At 42.0% G+C, this 13,412-nt stretch overlaps 1 protein-coding gene across 2 annotated transcripts in view; it reads right to left on the bottom strand.

Annotated features, from left to right (window-relative positions):
- Nucleotides 1-13,412, bottom strand: part of MARCHF6 (membrane associated ring-CH-type finger 6) — a 76,552-nt gene that overhangs the window by 17,953 nt on the left and 45,187 nt on the right. Inside the window, exons 15-21 of one of the 2 annotated variants that reach the window (XM_058715631.1) lie at nucleotides 12,802-12,936; nucleotides 10,708-10,827; nucleotides 9,812-9,912; nucleotides 7,190-7,327; nucleotides 6,388-6,592; nucleotides 3,311-3,380; nucleotides 445-641 (exon numbers count right to left, since the gene is read on the bottom strand). In XM_058715631.1, the coding sequence (XP_058571614.1) occupies nucleotides 445-641; nucleotides 3,311-3,380; nucleotides 6,388-6,592; nucleotides 7,190-7,327; nucleotides 9,812-9,912; nucleotides 10,708-10,827; nucleotides 12,802-12,936 (966 nt within the window). The remainder of the gene's footprint in view (nucleotides 1-444; nucleotides 642-3,310; nucleotides 3,381-6,387; nucleotides 6,593-7,189; nucleotides 7,328-9,811; nucleotides 9,913-10,707; nucleotides 10,828-12,801; nucleotides 12,937-13,412) is intronic. The other variant, XM_058715638.1, reaches the window with a different exon arrangement.

The raw sequence follows: 13,412 nt of genomic DNA, 5'->3' as shown, positions 1-13,412 counted from the left end.
ATAGAAATGTGTAATTAAAGGAATACCATTTATATGAAAAACACAAACTTAATCCTGAAGTCAAGATTTTTACATATTCAAATAGATCAAAAAATCAAATTTTAGAAAAAATATCTTAAAATGTCTAGACTGATTTTAAATTCTAAAGAATATCTTATACCTTAACATCTCCAAATTAACTTCTAATTACATTACTTACTTAAGGGCCCTACTGGATCATGTAATAATATGATTTTCTTTTGACCCTTGAATTCATCCAACTGTGGTTCTCAGAATGAATCAGAAAGCTAATGTCTTAAAGGAATATCCCTTCTAATTAAAAATAAATCAACTCTCGACACCATATGCATAATGAAGAAACAAGTGAAAAGATTTAAATAAATGACTAAACATGTATCCACTACTCCTATCATACACCATCAGTTCTGTAGTAGAAAAACCTACCATGAGGGACCACTCTTTAACCTTCTGGAAGATCACTCTGCGTCCCTGTGGCATCCAGGCCACCAGCACCGTCACTGCCCTTATGGTTAGCCAGCAAACATAGAGACCACAAGCAGCTGTGTAGAGCTCATGAATTTTGGCAGTCCCCGTCCAAAATGACATTAACCAACGGCCAGCAAATACTGAAAACAGAAAGGCTGATAAATGAGATATGTGGCTATCTGTGTAAAGAGAACTATAATCTTGATGTCCTTCTGTTAGTATTTTCAATTATTTCAATCATTTTAAGTGATAAGTAAAAAGACATCACATTTTGATATGTCAATGTCTTCATTAAAAATAAGTAACAATAAGCCCCCCCCCCACCACACACACACACACACACACACACACACACTCTAAAGAATGCAATTATTTGATTAAGACACAACTAAAACACAGGAGGAAGTCAGGGGACAAGCTCTCCTGTGACATCTACTCTGCCCGGCCCTGTTGATTACCTACTCTTTCAGAATGAAAACAATTGAGGAGGTTGTTTCCATTGTTTTTACCACCAAATAAAATCATTACCACATAATATGACAAAAGTGGGGAATTTAGTTATTATTTATGCTGTCAATACCTTCAACATTTAGGAACATTACAAGTAAGTCAGATTAACTTTCTTTCAGTTGGTTTGTCCATCAAGACAGAAAACTAAGCTTATTTTAATACGAAATGGGCATAGTAACATTTTAAAGCACAATAATCAAGGAACATATTAATTCTCTTAGAAAAAAGATCCAAATATTAAACAGATTTGAAAAGTGTCTTAACTTAGACAGATTTGAGAAGTGTCTAAATAACTGCCTCACACAAAGAAATTCTGTAACGTACCCATAAAAATCTAACTCAGGCAAGACCATTCCATATGGTAACTTTCTTCACTTGGTTACTTTTCAACAAGGCTAGAAAGAACAGCAAGGCCCAAACGCCTTGCGTATTTTTCTATGGATCAAGTTCTTGTTAATACAGTGTTATTTTTAAATACCTAAAAGGAGCTAGTGGCTGTGCTGAGCATTCTCCATATATTATCTCAATCCTCCTAAGAACCCCTAAGCAGCCACTATTTCCATTTTGAAGATTAAGAACCTGGCCCAACCAAGGTCCCGTGAGGGTGGAGGCTGAATTTGAACTCATGCCTTGACCAATGAACCACAGAGCTCATGCTCTTGACCAATGAAGCACTATGCCTCCAACTGAACTAAAGCAGCTCAACAACTAAGTCTTACAAGCCACACTGCTGGCATCGACACTTCTCTGCAACCTCACAAAATGGTTTGGATGTGAAGATAAGTTATTGTTCAAGACAAATACACATAAATGTTATGTGAAATAAACACATGTGAATGTTAATTTGAAAAAGATATAAAAATCACTACTGGTAATTCTGTAGAAATGTTTAGTATTTTATATACACATATATGTTTACATACATTGCTATCCCAAGGTTTTTTGTAGTTGCTGTGGTTGTTTATAGTTGGGTGGTTTTTAAAAATCTGATGGCCCGTTTCTATTCTATACTTCACACACTTCTAGTTAAGTGTTTCTGAGAGGACAGGGTTAAAATTTTTAGTTTGTACTAAGTTATCATCAGCTGAACTGAAGCTACAGAAAACTAACCCATAGTGAGATTAGATTAACAGGGGAATATTTAGTTAACAATCTTCAGTGAAATTAAAGTACTTTTACTAACAAATTTGGATACTAAAAGTTTTCCTTCCTTTTAACTTTTCAGTATTTCTGATAAAGACACGAAAATAGAACATTAAAACCACAAATGTAAAACTGTCCGAAGTTCAAAACCCAACTTTTCTCAGCAATGTATTTACTATGTTGCACCCAGCCGTTAATCAGACTTTGTTGAGAGCTGTGATATGAGGAGTAGTGAGCTTCCTACGAGCATAGTTCTAAAGGTCAAAGTTTATTATTCAGAAGCAGTTAAAAAAAAAAAAACAAAACACCACCTTTATTTTTACCATTTTAAGTTAAATCACAATTCCTACAGATTAGAGAATATTCTCATTCTTTTTAAAAACCTCACGCAAAACTAAATTTCCTACTTGTTCCTTGACCTTAGCCCTCATGGAAAAACTCAAGTATTCAATACAAATCAGATTTAGAACATTATAGAAGCAGTGTTATACTTGAGATACTAAGTCAATACACATTTATGTACTTGTAAGAATAAAAAGTATCTTCCACTTAATAATTATTTAAGTGGCTAACATAGATCAGTAAGAATCAGGATTTTCTGGCTTGCTATAAACACTAACGGAGGGTGGGGGCAGCAAGCTGTTCCTGAGACTTTGTCACTGGCTCTGGGCTCGACTCCCATTTACTCCTGACCTTTGCAGAGCATGACAAACTACTATATTCATCCACAGCATCTCACTTGTCAGATGAAGAAATGTCGTTTAGCTGAAATTTAAAGATCAGTATTTGTGAACACCAGACAACAAAGGGAACCGGTCTGGCTTCATAAAGGTGCCTAGCAACAAGACGCAGCGGACTGGAAAGATACAGTGAGGGCAAACGTGATCAACGTTGAAAGACCGACTTGAAAAAAATGACCTAAGCCACACAGGTGATTTTTTAAAGACTATGTCCAAGAAAACTGAGTGCCCATATGTAATTTACTTCTAAAAATGAATCAGAAATTATACCTCGATTTTGTCCCCCTCTGTTCTAAGACAAATGACTCCAAGGAGATGGAGAGTCCTAAAGAGATCAACAGCCCATAATCAATCAAAAATAAGGGGCAAACTATTTCAGGTTTATACTTGATGGAAGATACAAAGCATCTTTTCACGTCATTAGCTCATACCTGGTAAAGTAAGGCAGATGAGGCTGGCAATCAGTAAGGTTATACACATGAAGACAATCAACAAAAATATCTGCAAGGCAAAACATAAGAGGGCATAAGGGATTCAAATGTGCTCAACATATTTTAGGACACCCCTCAATGTGTCCTAATAATCCTCCCAGTAAGAAGAAATGGCTTTTATTCCCAGGTTTCCTTCCATTTCACACAAAAAGATTTTTATTTTAGGTAAATTTACTTCTAATTTCAGCTAAAAGTAAGTGTCTATTTTCAGATAATCAGATACATCAGCAAGTAATAAGGATGTATATTTTGTAATCAGCATAAAGTAAGACACAATCAGCTTACATGTTTCCAAATTAAAACTAAAAACATACCATTTCTTTTACAAGTTTACTTAGGGGCTCCTAGGTGGCTCAGTCGGTTAAGTGTCCAACTTTGGCTCAGGTCATGATCTTGCGGTCTGTGCGTTCGAGCCCTGTGTTGCGCTCTGTGCCGACAGCTCAGAGCCTGGAGTCTGTTTCGGATTCTGTGCCTCCCTCTCTCCGTCCCTCCCCCACTTGTGTGTGCACGCTCGTTTTTAAAAGTTTACTTATTTTGAGAAAGACACAGAAAAAGAGTGCCCATATGTGCAGGACAACAAGGTCAGAGGGAGAGAGGCTCCCCAACAGGCCCCACACAGTCAGTGAGCACACAGCCTGACTCAGGGCTCAACCTCCCAAACCTCGAGATCATGACCTGAGCTGAGCTACAGAGCGGAACATGCAACCGACTGAGCCACCCAGGTGCCCCAACACTCACCTTGTAATCACATTCTCAAAAAACAAGTTTTTGTGAAAAGGAAAGCTTCCTCTCTAACAGTGCTGCCTAATTAGACCTCTCTGTGACCGACGACGGAACCTGCGCTGGCACAAGCGGCCGAGCACACGCAACGTGGGGTCACCAGGCGGTGACGGCCACACTGTATCTACTCTGCGTGTGCTGTTACTAGAAATGTACTTTCCCCTCACCGACAAAACCGTGATGTATTTAAAGTGTACAACGTGATTCGCTGTATGTACACATCGTAAAGGGATTCCTACCAGTGAAGCAATTAACACATCCATCACACCACATCCTCGCGAGTTGTATTTACTTTTAATTAAGTTTAAATGTGAACTGTCACGTGTAGCGGAGGCTCCTGGACGGACATGTGCGCATGAGAAGCGAGCAGGCTGAGAGGAAAGGGGCTGCCCCCGGGGCAGAGGAGGAGCATCCGCTGCTGGCCTTCTCCCTCACCAGGCCCAGAAGGGAGAGCTCTAGAGGGAAGACGGAGAAGCACCCACCATAACACTCCAAGAGGAGCCTGTCGGCCTTCGTTGCCTGAGAAACTCCTACCGACTGTCTCTCATCTGGGCCGGAAAGTACCTTTTGCCTAAGAGCCTCATCTCTCACGACTCCCCCATTGCTCACGCTCACCTGCATACACCCCACCCTCTGTTTTTTTAAATGCTTATTTACTTATTTTGAGAGAGACAGAGAGAGAGACAGAGAATCCCCAACAGGCTCCATGCCATCAGCGCAGAGCCCGACATGGGGATCGATCTCACAAATCCTGAGATCGTGACCTGAGCTGAAATGAAGGCTCAGACGCTTAACCAACCGAGCTACCCAGGTGCCCCCCCACTCCTTTTTTTTTAAGGTAGGCTTCACACCCAGTGCAGAGCCCAACACGGGGCCTGGACTCATGACCCTGAGGTCAAGACCTGAGCAGAGACCAAGAGTCAGACATTTAGGGGCACCTGGGTGGCTCAGTCAGTTGAGCATCCGACTTCAGCTCAGGTCATGATCTCACGGCCTGTGAGTTTGAGCCCCGTGTCGGGCTCTGTGCTGATGGCTCAGAGCCTGGAGCCTGCTTTGGATTCTGTGTCTCCCTCTCTCTCCACCCCTCCACCACTCTCTCTCTCTCTCTGTTAAAAATAAACAAACATTAAAAAAAAAACATTAAAACAAAAATTAAAAAAAAAAAAAAAAAGTCAGACAGACTCAGACAGACTGAGCCACCCAGGCACCCCCCCACCACTCCACCCTCTAGATCCACTTAATTCCCTGCAGTTCCAAACTTACCATGTCTAACCTGCCTCGTGTTTTGGCATGTGCCTGGAATGCCCTTCCACTTCCAATTTTATTCTCTGGCTGGCCTAACTTTAGAGACTTAAAAGCATCACCTCCTCCCTGAAGATTCCTGAATGCTTTCTGAAAAAGCGTTTCGTGGAGTAAGGACTGACCAAAAGTGCAACACGTTACTTATCCAGCCAGCGAGGTGAGGACCAAGACCTGACCATCGGATTTAACGAAACAAAAGCCACCGCGACCCTTGTCAGGAACAGTTCTGGTGGGGGCTGGGGGAAAGTTTTGCTGGGACAAGACACTTCCTTAACCAATCTGTTCTTTAGTTTCAACAGATGTAAACATGAGATTACTACTCAATCTTGCCACATTAGGAAGAATATTAAATAGGGAAAACATTAAAATGCCCATTTCAGCTCTGACACATAATTGAAATATATCAATAATGTTAATTTCTTATTTTCACCAGGGTCTTTAACACTGCTCCTTTCAAACAGCAGAGGGAGCAGCAGCATAGGGAGTCCCAACACTGTGAGCCACTTATGAGATCTGATCAACTTACCTTAGGTTTACACATATCATGTTGCTAACGAGAGAGCTGGGGGCTCTTTTCAGGAGACTGCGAGATAGTTCTATACAGAGGACTACCTGCTCCTAGCACCAGCCACAGCCAGCAAATTTCTCAATAGAAATTGGGAAAAAACTTGACTTCTGGTGAAGTCTTTTTTTAATTTTTTGTATGTTTTTTTATTTTTGAGAAATAGAGAGAGACAGACTGTGAGTGAGGGAGAGGCAGAGAGACAAAGAGGGAGACACAGAATCCAAAGCAGGATCCAGGCACTGAGCTGTCGGCACAGAGCCCGACATGGGGCTCAAACTCATGAGCTGCGAGATCATGACCTGAGCCAAAGTCAGATGCTTAACCAACTGAACCACCCAGGCGCCCCATGTCTAAGTCTTCTAGTACCTACCCTGAGTGGAAAATTTAAAGGCCGGCGATAAGGCTGAAAGCCAACAGGCCCCCCCTGCTGCAGTATGGCTTGGTGGGCTGCATGCAGGCCTTCCCCCACCACGGGAATAGCATTGTTGTTTCGAGCGTGCTGATTATTGTTAACTTGTTGGTTTGCACTGTTCTCGTTTTCTTCCTGGTCTCCCAATAAATAGGAATGCAGATCCCTGTGTAAAAATTACATCAATAAAAATTCTCTCTTCAGATCAGAATAAAACAGCAGACAGGAGACGTACTTTCTTATTATTCCTTAAGGTAGAAAACGTACAAGCAGAATCCATACACAGCACTATTAATCCCCTCATTCTGGCCTAAACGCTGGTACCTGCTTTAAATTAAACTTTTCCAAATTTACTATTCATGTCCAAAACACCCTGAAAATTCAGTCCAGCGCCTGTGCCTATTGTGGCAGGGAACTCAACGCGCATCCGTGGCGGCAAAAATGAGATGGCGGAGGCTGCAGGGGACACCTGCTCAATCCGATACAAGCCAATGCGTACTTCGCAATAAGACAGCAGAATGCCACACATTCTCTGGAAAAACATTTAAATCACAAAGATTCAACTTTAAGAGGGTAAAAACGTGCGTACGTTCTCTATAAAAGGATGTACAGTAATGAGAAAAATAAGCAAGACGAAGAATTGAACAAAGTAAGTATCCTATGTACCTGCAGATATCACCAAATGGTCTCTTCTTCAAACTCCGATCTCCTGAGTGGGGCACGGAACGTACTTTGTCAGAAAGGTCATCAAGTGCCTACTTACAGCAAGTACCCAGCAGTTACAGTCCACGCTCGCACGAGCCCCTTCAGCCACTGCCGCGTGTGTCCCTGTTCAAGTAACGCCGGCAAGACCACCTGAAGCAGGAGCAGCTCAAGGGACAGTTCACTCACTGGAGCATCACTAGGACAATGACAAACAGCTGTGATTTACAGCGCGACTCTATTTTCCATCGTAACTGCATCATACTAAACATCTGATGGGACGACAGCAAAACTCCTTGACGCTGTCTCTATCACCTCTCCCCCATTCTCCCTTGAATCCTCCAAAACCAGTCCCGACGAGGGTCACCGGTGACCTCTGTGTTGTTAAATGTGACGGTCAGGTCTGGGTCCCACCTCACTGGCTGTATGGCGTATTACACAACTGGGTACTCCTTGGTCCTCAAAACGCTTTCTCACTGGACGCCCTTCTAGATCTGTTAGCTCAGGGAGCCGAAGACAACGGAGGGCCCCAGGCTCTGTCCTCTCTCACGTGTGCGTGCTCTCTGGACGAATGCACACTCGTGTGGCTTAAATTTCTACGTTGCGGTAAATTTCTATGTACCACTCAGACGTCTTCCCTAACTCCTAATTTTGTATCCAAAGTGCGACCTCAACGTCTCCTACAGACATGAGACGTCTTCAGTTGACCATGACCAAATTCCCACTCTTCCCTTCTAATCCTGCTCCTCCACAGCCTTCCTCATCCCAGTAGATGGCAACTCCATCCTTCCAGGTGCTCAGGTCATTGACTGCCTTTATTTCACTCCAACTCAAACAGCCGGAGTCCTGCTGACTGGATCCTAGCAATGCCCTGAATCTCACCACCTCTCATTACCTCCACTGCTACTTCCTTCACCTCAGCACCAAGGTCACTGTGCCATCCTCCCAGCCGGCTTCCCGCTTCTGTCCTGGCCACCTGACCCGGTCTCTTCTCATCACAGCAGCCACGGTGACGCTTCTTAACTAACCTGTATCAGATCACTCTTCTGGTCAAACCTTTCAAGAACTCCCCAAATCGCTCAAGTTGAACCCAAGATGCTTCCAGTGGCTTACGAGACTCTGTAGGATCTGGTTTTGCATGACTTCTCTGACCTCACAGCCAACCACCATGCTTTCCTTCTTCCACCCCAGCCAGACTGGCCTCCCTGCTACTCCTCAAACGGACCCCAATGTCACCGCACTTGCCCACCCCCTGCAAGGACACTCTACCTTCAGGAACCCATATGGCTCATCCCTCAGCAGCTCCGACAGGGCTTTCCTGAGCTGTCACCTCTTCAGGTCCTCATCAGTCACTTCTAAATTACAACCCCATCTTGGCCACTCTCTCTACCCCCTTTCTCTGCTTCATCTTCCAAGCCCCTAGTACTGATGATCCCAGATATACTACGTATTCTATTTTGAGGGGTGTCTCCCCCTCACTGAAATGTAAGCTCCACAAGAGCAGAGAATTGTCTTGATTCTGTTTGGTTCACTGTTATATACCTAGTGCACAGAAAAGGACCGGACATACAATGGGCCCTTGTTTTGTTTTGTTTTGTTTTGTTTTAATGGAAGAATGGACTAAATACTGCTATACAGGCCCAAAACTGCTAAACTTCTAAGTGTAACTGACTACCAAAATGGGTCTATCCTAACAATATATATAGCCAAAGCCTAAGCTTCCTGGTTCTCACTATAACCAGACCCAAATTCACAAGGAGGGAATGAGGATTTACTCTAGTTAGGGAAAAATCCAGAGAATCAAATCTTAATTTGGATTTTGAGTAAAGATAACAAAAAGGGTTCCAGCTAAACATGAGGAAGAAGGTCATTCTAAACAGAAAGGAAGACAAGGAATAGCTAGGTGTTTTAGGGAGACTGAGCGGAGGGGAGCATGGTTGGAGAGCAGAATTTGAGTCAGACAATGCAGGGACAGGATGCTGGAAAGTCAACATGAGACTATGCCAAGCCTTGCACATGACCCGGATATTATGATGTAGATTATGGAGGAAGAGGCAGGGTGTTAAGTAAGGATGGGCTATAAATGGAGAACAAGAGGAAAGCCTAAACTAAGGAAGTGGTAAATCAAGCTGGATTAGATAAGAGACCTTTAAAAATAAGACTTAACGATATTTAAAGACTAATTAGAAGTCTGAGGAAGAAATCCAATTTCCCAGCAGCCTTCTGTTTAGGTAACTGAAAGGATGATGCAAGTCAATGAAAAAAGGAATGGGGGGGGGGGGGGAATGGCAGAGACTAAGTTTCCAGGTGACTTAGGCTTTTAAATGAAAAAGATTTTCCATCCATAAGCCTTATTTCTTCATTTTAATCTACAATTAAACATATAACTATGGCTACACATTCCTTATGATGTGCTTTTCATACAAAAATGATGGCGGCTAACATGGTGTCATTAAGTACGGTAAACATTTCAATGCTGAACCAAAGCACACTTGATTTGCATAAAAATAAGTCTTTCTTTGGAAAATGCAACTGCTAAACTAATGTTTATACGATCTAAAATGGCAAAACTCAAGTATCAAATGATTTCCAGTATCTGTTAAGAAATGAATGTTTTAAATGTGTACACTCTAGGTTATCAACAAAGCTAAACTAGTAAAGCTTCTAAATTTCAAAAACTCACCTATAGAGCATGACATTATATGGAAGAAAATTAGGCAGCAGACTCTTAATTATACGTATAGGAAGCCAAAGCATCAGGAGAACAATGGAGCCAAAGACAATCTGCAGTTAAGAAAAAAGACAGAACACCACTGTTAACCATTCCTGTGAGAGACAAACAGACTTCTGAACACACCCAGCCAGGATGCAATCCAAGTGTCTATACCCACCCACGGCCCAGAGTGTTCTCACTCCACAGACTATATACTTGGGTCACTTTGTGGAAAGAATGCATTCCTGGGAAGGGTGCTCCTCTCTCTCTCTCTCTCTCTCTCTCTCTAGGACACAAAGGCTCAAGGAGGAGCCACAAAGGATAATCACTGCACGGTATGTGAAGAGAGGGTCAGAAACTTACAGTGAACGATCAGAATCATCTGCAACTTAATAAACCACATATAAGACGTGACCCATATTAATAGCTACAAAAGTTTCCGGAAGGCACCATATTGCCTTGTAAATTTTATTTTAAAAAAACTTAGCTTTAACTAGGTAATTTCTTCTTCCAGGTGGGACAGAAACTTCAAGATACTTCTGTTTAGAGTTTTTTGAATTTAAAAACTATTAATGAATCTCCATTGCTCCAATGCAAATGAAGTGTAATTCAAAAGCCATAATTTGGCAACCAATTATACTACTAAAGAACTAGGGAATGTTGTTTAGTAAACATTTTAATTACTTTATCAAAACAACCAACAGAACAGCTGTTTGACAACTAACTTCCACCAACTTAAACATAAATAACTCAACGTATCTTCTCTACCAGCCCCTGACTGCACCCCCCGCCGCCAAAAAACCCCCACAAAACAATACAAAAGGGTAGCACACTTTACTCAAAAAACAATAAAAAGGTATGCTTACCACTGACAAAATAAATCTTCGGAGATGCCTATAAATGGGCAAATGGATCATTTCTTGTACTGGATTAAAATCTGGATCATTCAAATTCCTTAGAAACCATAAGACACCAGGTCGAAGTACCTGCAAGTATATTTTAAATGCTGTGAATACTCACCAATGTCTTCAGACTCTGTAGATGAGCTAAAATATCAACAGAAAAGTAAGCTTTTAAAACTTAATAAAATGGGTCCCAGAAAATTCACATGGCTTTCCTATGAAAAGAAGTTCCTAAATCAGAATCTATATGAAATAAACTATTTTGCTGGATGTCCATTTAATCATTCAATGAAAAAAAAAAATATGTAGAATTTGTCAAGAAACCTAAATCTCCAAAATAAAAAATAAGTTGTTTTTTGTTGTTGTTGTTGTTTTCAAACACTGTCACTATAGGAGCACCTGGGTGGCTCAGTCAGTTGAGAATCCAACTTCAGCTCGGGTCATGATCTCACAGTTCGTGAGTTCGAGCCCTGCACCGGGCTCTCTGCTGTCGGCGTGCAGCCCACTTGGGATCCTCTGTCCCCTCCCTCTCTGCACCTCCCCTGCTCGCTCGCTCGCTCACTCTCTCGCTCTCAAAAATAAATTAAAAACATTAAAATAAATAAAATGAAAATAGAAAAATAAAGGAACTGTCACTATATTGTGTCATCCAGTGAAAGAGTTATGTTGCAATTTATAAATGTTTTAATACAAGATCTGATTTCAGCCTCACACTCCGGAGAGGAGCTAGAAACTCTCAGCATTTTCATTTTACTGTCTACATCCTTTTTCTGTTTCTCAGTGGAAATCATCAACCCAAGAGGCCGTGGGTGGTGGGGCAATGGGCGAGGCTAGGTAGTGGTCTCAGGTGGTCCAAATTCACGGAGTCAGCACGTGTAAAGCATTTCAACTGCCCAAACTCTATTTCTCCAACCTCCAAATGAGGGGGTATCTGACCTCTAAGGTTTCATCTGACACCCCAATTCTAGGATTGTGCACCACAAAAACCACCCCACTGAGAAGATGAAAAATTTCAATGTGAAACAGTTTATCACTTAACAGTGTAATTAAGAGGTTCTATACAGTTTTGAATAGATTAAGTTAGTCTCAATCACTTGCTTCAAAGAAAGAATACAAGTTTTATTTGCAAGTAGAATTTACTGAACTTACACTATATGATTCAGGAGAACATTCTGACCTCAGCCCCCCTCCTTAATGCCTCAATTTCCCAAAACACAATGTACGCCAGGATAGCATTAGGCCATTCACACTGGATCAGTCGGCCTCCTCCGGCGGCCCTGTGCATCTCCATCACCACTCTCACTGCTGTAAGCGGACTTGTCAGATGCCTCTCCTCCTTCCCAGGATATAAAATCGGAAAGAGCGGGAATCCTGTCTCTGTTTCTCACTATTACCTCAGCAGTCAGCACCGCGTCTGGCGCAGAGGGACTATGCGGTAATATGTGAGGGACTAATGCACAGCAGCAATTACGCTTGTCAAAATTACTCACTTTTACACTGCCCACCGCATCAGAATGACTGCACATGACGTATACTAATCAAATACTGGCCCTACTTTCACTCTCTTCAAATCGGGAAAGACCGTATTCTAAAAACGGGACTAGTGAAGGTACTCATCGGCAAGTGAACTGCAGTCATAAACGACCCTCACTGTGATTCCGTATTTAAGGTACTTGATTACAAACTTTACATTGTGATCCTGCAAAACCTCTGGGTATTTCCAGCACTATATTTCCTTGAACGAAGTCCAAGTCAGACTCACATCACATAAAATTTCAAGAATTTGTAGGAGAGGATGGCTACAAAAGACACCAAGTAAAACAAGTAGTTTTATCCTCGATCTACTCATCTTTCAAACTCGTTAACTATACGCAGAAATATTAAAATTTATCAGTTTTTGAGACAAATGACTGAAAACGGTTTAAAGACATAAAGCCAAATTCCTCTATCAGCTATTCCTTCTTGGACTAAAATCCTTGAGAAAATTAGTCAGGACACGTGGTTGAAACAAAGTCCTTTCCTTAAAGGGACAGTGCTGGCGTCTCCCTGAGAACTTACCTCTCTTAGCAACAGGATGAAGGAGGCAAAGTAGAACACGTACACCATCCCCACCAGCCAGTGCAGAAACATGGTAGTACCTGGCGCCGACTGAAAGCTCAGCTCTCGGTCTTTCAAGGTAGCATCAAACATTTCCTAAATCAAAGCAGAACAAGTGAGAGATCTGTACCACTCACATTTGCCAAATTAACATCTCCATCTTCCAGGAAGTGAATATATCACTACGTGTATGGGTTAGGATGTTCTAGGACTACAGCTCTTTAAATGTCATTTCATGGTATGACAGAAATATAACTGATATAAGACAGGATCCTATTTCAAAGATAGATAATGACCCTTGAAGGTTTTAAATATTAGAAGGAACGCTGATAAACCAATTGGCGAATAAGAATTTCACTAATGCGGGGGCGCCTGGGTGGCTCAGTCGGTCAGCTGAGCGTCCGACTCTTGGTTTCAGCTCAGGTCATGATCTTGTGGTTTTATAGGTTCAAACCCTGTGTCGGGCTCTGCACTGACAGTGCAGAGGCTGCTTGGGATTCTTGCTCTCCCTCTCTCTCTCTGTCCCTCCCCCACTCATACTGTCTCTGTCTCTCTCAAAAAAACAAAAAACA

The sequence above is a fragment of the Neofelis nebulosa genome, chromosome 1 (assembly GCF_028018385.1).
Source record: "Neofelis nebulosa isolate mNeoNeb1 chromosome 1, mNeoNeb1.pri, whole genome shotgun sequence".
NCBI lineage: Eukaryota > Metazoa > Chordata > Mammalia > Carnivora > Felidae > Neofelis > Neofelis nebulosa.
Note: the sequence above shows the minus strand (reverse complement) of the source record. Positions and strands in the feature narration are given on the sequence as shown.